Here is a 5,040-nt window from a genome sequence, read left to right as displayed (position 1 = left end):
CCAGGCTGGACTGACAGCCCGCTCTGCCGCCCCGAGGGGCTGCCCTGTCGCCTCCCTTCCTGGGGGACCCCTCACCCCAGAGAGGAGCAGAGACTCAGCAGCCTGGGCCTGGGCGAGCCACTTAGATCTCTGAGGACGCGGCTGAGGTTCGGGCACGCGGTGCCAGCCCCGTCCCGGGCCACCTGGGCCCTCCCAGGGCACGCTCTGCTCCACCTCCTGCTCCAGGGCTGTCTGCAGGCGTGGCAGGTCCTGGGCCCCCTCCCCACCCAGGGTGACCTCGCGCCCCTCAGGGCTGCCCTTGTCACCACTCTCTGGGCCGAAGGATACTCCTCTTGCGGTCGTCGTAGGCCAGGCAGGGCAGGACGGCGGTCAGGATCCCTGAGGAGTAGGGCAGCATCACTCGGCCAGCCAGCTGGATGAACTCCCGCAGCCAGCACATGGCTGTCAGCTGGATCAGGTCGTCTGTGGGGACGGGGTTCCGGGGTGAATGCGGCGGTGCCCCCCCGACATGCCCACAGGTGCTAGAGCCCTGCAGCGGGGCTGAGGCCTGGCACAGCTCCCAGCCCCCCGGGACTCCCACACTCTCGCCCTTTCCTTCCGTGGGCACCAGGGGGACACGGACGATAGTCCTATGGCTGCCCGTGAGAGCAGCCACGGCTCTCTGCCCTCCTGTGTCCACTCCCCACAGTGGGGTGCAGCTCCTCTCATCAGGAGCGGGAGTTTATTCCCCAACTCCCGGTCTGGGGCTGGCCTTGCGACATTGGCCAACAGAAGGTTGGAGAAGGGATGGTTCAAGCCTCGGCCTCACTGACATCTCTCCTGTCTCCTGGAATCCACTGAATTCACATGAACGCACCCGGGCTAGCCCACCGGGTGATGAGATGCTTGGAATGACTGTCACCGCTGGCCACAGGTGACAGCTGGACAGCCAGACACAAGTCACACGACGGACCGTGGGCCTCAGCCCACCCTCCAGAGGACTGGAGGCACGGGACTCCCCCCAGCCCTGGCCTGGCACAGGGGAGCAGGGCTGCCCAGCTGACCTGAGGTCAGTAACAAGGGACTGCGACGGGAAGGAGTTACATTTGGTGGTGGTTTGATACTCAGTAGAAACAGTTATGCGACCCCAGCCCCCAAGCGTTTCAATTCACGGTGCTGATGCCAAGCCTGCCAGCAAGGCCTCCAGATATTCCCCCATCTAGGGCCAGACCAAGTGAAAAGGCCTCCATGCTGACAGAACCAGAATCTCTTCCGCAAGGCCCCACGGCTCCGGGACCCGCTGTCACACTGCCGCCCACTCCCACCAGGACTCTGTCCAGGGCGGGGAGGGGGCTTCTGAGGAGGAGGGCTCTGCAGGGCTGCCATGTGCTCACCCGTGGCGGGGGGGGGGCTTCTGAGGAGGAGGGCTCTGCAGGGCTGCCATGTGCTCACCCGTGGTCTGGCAGTGAATCACCAGGATGTTGGCCATCTCAGCAAACTTCACACTCGAGGGGCTCTTCTTCGTTTCCTTCAGGAACTCCCCAAGGACCACCTCACACCTGCAGCGAATGAAGGAGAAGGGAAATACCCCTGCCACCCAGGCCGGGGAGCCTCCCCAATGCTGCTTCTGCTCTGCTTGGCACGGGCGTCCGGGTCAGAGGGACGACTTCAGAGGCTGGGGGAGGAGGTGCTCTTGGCGTCCCAAAGCGGGAAGCTCACATGCCAAGAGGAGAGTAAATCTCACGTCCTTCTGGAGCCTGTGGGTGTGTGTGGGGGACACGTATGCAGCTCCGTGCTCCCCTCCTTACTCACATTTTCCGGATCTCTTTGCCATTGTCGCCCAGGATTTGGAAGAGCCCGTCCAGGATCTCTGGCAGGTAGTCCAGGAGGTTAATGTCAGGCACGGACTCCAGCACCAGGATCTGACCCAGGAAAGAGACTGTCAGGGAAGGTCACGGCCCGAGCACCTGCCTCCTTGGACCCTGGGGAGGAGGCGCCCTGGGGTGTCCCACGGGGGAGGGCGTGCCAGCTGAAGTTGCTTTTGTTCAGCGTGTAGGAAAGCAGAGCTCTCACCCCCAGGCAGCTCAGATGCCCTAAGGAGAAGGGAACCTATGGGAAAGGCAGGCAACTAGCAGGAGAGGTTGACTTCAAAGAGAAATCTGGGTGTTTCCAGAGACGAGGAAGGAGCCCCATCTGCTTCAGAGGTGAACGTGACGGGCTCTGGGGGCAGAGCTGAGGAAACGTGTTTTGGGATCATGTGCCAGCGTGGCTCCTGGAGGGGCAACAGCGAGGCGCCTCCACAGCCTTGGGACACATCCAGGTGGGCCAGAGGGCAGGCTCATGGGCAGCCAGAAACAGCATCAGGGCCAGATCTTACCCAGGAGATGATGAACTGCCGGGCGTACTGGTTGTTGGAGTAAATCCTCTCCCGCAACAAGGGGATGAAGCCCACCAGGTCAAACTTGTTGCTCTCCGTCACGATGTCCTGGGGGTCAAAGGCGTATGAGCTGCTGGGGGCTGGGGAGCCTGACCTGGCCGAGTGCCTGACTTCAGGGGTCAGGTGGCCACAGAGGAGGAGGACAGGGCCTGTGTCAGGCAGGCCGAGGGACAAGCAAAGATGGACTGAAAGCGGGAATCAAGGGGAAATGACGCAATGAAAAGGCAAAACCCTTCCTACATCTCTGTGGTCTGGACTGAATGCCCAGTGAGCTGAGCATGCACTGCCCCACACGGGGGGCAGGGTGGGCCAGCTCGTGGGAACACTAGGGGCAATGACAGCTCTGTATCTTGATCCTGCTGCTGACGTAACTCTATATACTCAGAACTGTATATTATCTCACCTACTGTATGTAAATATTTTTTTTAATTAGGAAGAACATCCCAATGATAGAGCTTCAAAGCTCCAGAGACAGATGGAAGAAAGAAATGCTAGAAGTGGGGACCAAGCACTAATACCTTTAAGAGGCGGTCTAGGAGCTCAGATCCGCTTTTCACATTGGGGTCTGGGTCAGCAGCCAACTACGGGAGACACAGAGGTGGAAGAAGGATCACAGTCAATTTATTAAGGCAAAGAATCCACTAGAACCTTGGGGGAGCCTGTTCATGGATGGAAGGAAGGTAGGGGAGGCAGGGAGGCAGCGCGGAACTGGGGAAGACGCAGAGACGCACTCGGGGGCCCTGCTCTGCTCAGGAGCCTGCAGGGCCTGCTGCCACTGGTCGCGTGGCTGCTTCCCGCTGGCGTTCCCCAGGGCGTTCCAGCCTAACAACGCCGGCTCCTCTCCCCACTCCTGGAGGAGGAGCTGGAGCAGTTTTGAGGCTGATTCTCTAGAAACGACTTCATGGAGGGAAACTCGGTGATGCTGAGAGGCACTGAGGAGCTAAGAGGGACCCCAGAGCCATTTTAAGCGGAGCTTTTCCCAGAGTTCCCAGGCTACGCTCACCTCACAGGGGAAATCAGTCTGCACTACGGACAGAGGAGCCTGGCAGGCTGTAGTCCATGGGGTCGCAGGAGAGTCGCACACAGCTGTGCAACGAGCAGTACAGAATTGCCACCTTCGCCCTACCAGGGAGGTCAGTGCTCTCAAATAACTGTTTAGTGCTTGTGGTGGACTGATGCTTTTGTAAAATGCAGTAAAATCAAATTAATAGAGATGTGGGGGGGGGAGCAAACATAAATACAAGCTCATTTTAAAAATGTATCATCAGATTCAACATACAAGGAGCGTCCCTGGCAGCACGTGCTTATCTGCTCCCCTGCCTCTGGGGAGAGGCAGCCAGCACTCAAGGCCCCGAGGGTCAGGCCCGGGAGGCGGGGGTGAGCTCAGAGCAGCCGGAGCGTGGAGGGCTCACCTTGCTCAGCCCATCGAAGAGCACGTTGAAGTGGGGCAGCACGGCGCCTCGGGCCACCTTGACGATGTTGTAGAGGGCCTCGCAGGCGTAGTATCGCAGCCTGCTGTCGGCGTCGTTGAAGCAGGTGAGCACCGGCTCGATCAGCTCCTTTAGGTAGAGCCCCGAGTCCTGTGATGGGCGGGAGCACAAGTGCTCCTCAGACAGAGTCGGATCTCGGGATCCCAGCCCCCGGCTCCCCCGGAGACGCTCAGACCTTCGGGCTGGGCTCAAAGGCTCTTTGCAAGTCGGCCTCTCGGGTTAGGGGCCACGCCCAGGAACCAGGGAGCAGGCTGCAGAGCCAGCCTTGCTGGCCTGGGGTGTGCAGAGAATGGCAATGGAAAACACGGGTCTGCAAACCCCTGCTGGGTTCAGGGCAGAGTCAAGGCCACGGCTGGTGTGTGCGTCCCTCCAGGAGAAAGGCGTACCTTGCCCAGTGCGATGGAGCAGGCGGCCAGGCCGATGAGCCCACCTTTCCGGCTGTGGGGGTGCTGAGATAGGGCAAACTCCTGAGACAAGGTCTGGATCACATGCTTGATCTGCACCGTGTTGTTCTGGGCCACGAACTCTCGGACCAGCCTGGAGAGAGAGAAGAGAGGGTCTTAGGCCAGTGGGATCAGGCTGCTCCTACTCCTGCTGCTGGCTCCGGGGCCTGGCGCTGGGATGAGGGGTGCAGAGGACCTGCTCAGAAAGAGCAATCGGAGTCACGGGTCCTGCCCTAGTTCCGCTGCTGACTGGGGGAGGCTGGCTTTCCCTTCCCCTTTTCTGGTCTCCGTTTCCCCTTATTGAGGATGGAACAAAGAACAGTGACCAACCCCAATTCTGAGAAGGCAGCGAATGTTGTGCTGGGGACCAAAACCTGCAGTGATCCACCGCTTTCATTCAACCCTTTGCTCAGCCCTCCATTCAGGCACTCAGGCGGTTCTCTGTCATTATTTCCGGGGACGGGGCCGAACTGGGCCCATGCCCAACAGGCAGGATCCACACACAACAAGTAGGTGTGGCCACAGCACACAAGCGTCACCACAGGAGCCAGATGCTGCAGGTAAGTCTCCCTGGGCGGCCAGGGCAGTGCCAACTGAGTCAGACCTTAGAGTCAGGAGCTGGTATTTTCCAGGTGAAGAAAGGAAGGCCGGGCACCTTAGGCACAGGGAAGAGCCTGGCTAACGGCAGGGG

At 60.1% G+C, this 5,040-nt stretch overlaps 1 protein-coding gene across 1 annotated transcript in view; it reads right to left on the bottom strand.

The window, feature by feature from the left end:
- The window catches only part of VAC14 (Vac14 homolog (S. cerevisiae)), a 77,812-nt gene that overhangs the window by 66,694 nt on the left and 6,078 nt on the right, over nucleotides 1-5,040 (bottom strand). The window contains exons 2-8 of the mRNA XM_010850848.1: nucleotides 4,293-4,443; nucleotides 3,829-3,996; nucleotides 2,935-2,997; nucleotides 2,357-2,464; nucleotides 1,792-1,901; nucleotides 1,432-1,538; nucleotides 328-462 (exon numbers count right to left, since the gene is read on the bottom strand). Of these exons, the coding sequence (XP_010849150.1) occupies nucleotides 328-462; nucleotides 1,432-1,538; nucleotides 1,792-1,901; nucleotides 2,357-2,464; nucleotides 2,935-2,997; nucleotides 3,829-3,996; nucleotides 4,293-4,443 (842 nt within the window). The remainder of the gene's footprint in view (nucleotides 1-327; nucleotides 463-1,431; nucleotides 1,539-1,791; nucleotides 1,902-2,356; nucleotides 2,465-2,934; nucleotides 2,998-3,828; nucleotides 3,997-4,292; nucleotides 4,444-5,040) is intronic.

This window comes from Bison bison, unplaced genomic scaffold (assembly GCF_000754665.1).
Source record: "Bison bison bison isolate TAMUID 2011002044 unplaced genomic scaffold, Bison_UMD1.0 scf7180017864295, whole genome shotgun sequence".
NCBI classification, from domain to species: Eukaryota; Metazoa; Chordata; class Mammalia; order Artiodactyla; family Bovidae; genus Bison; species Bison bison.
The sequence above is the reverse complement of the archived record's forward strand: the minus strand, read 5'-3'. Positions and strand labels throughout refer to the sequence as shown.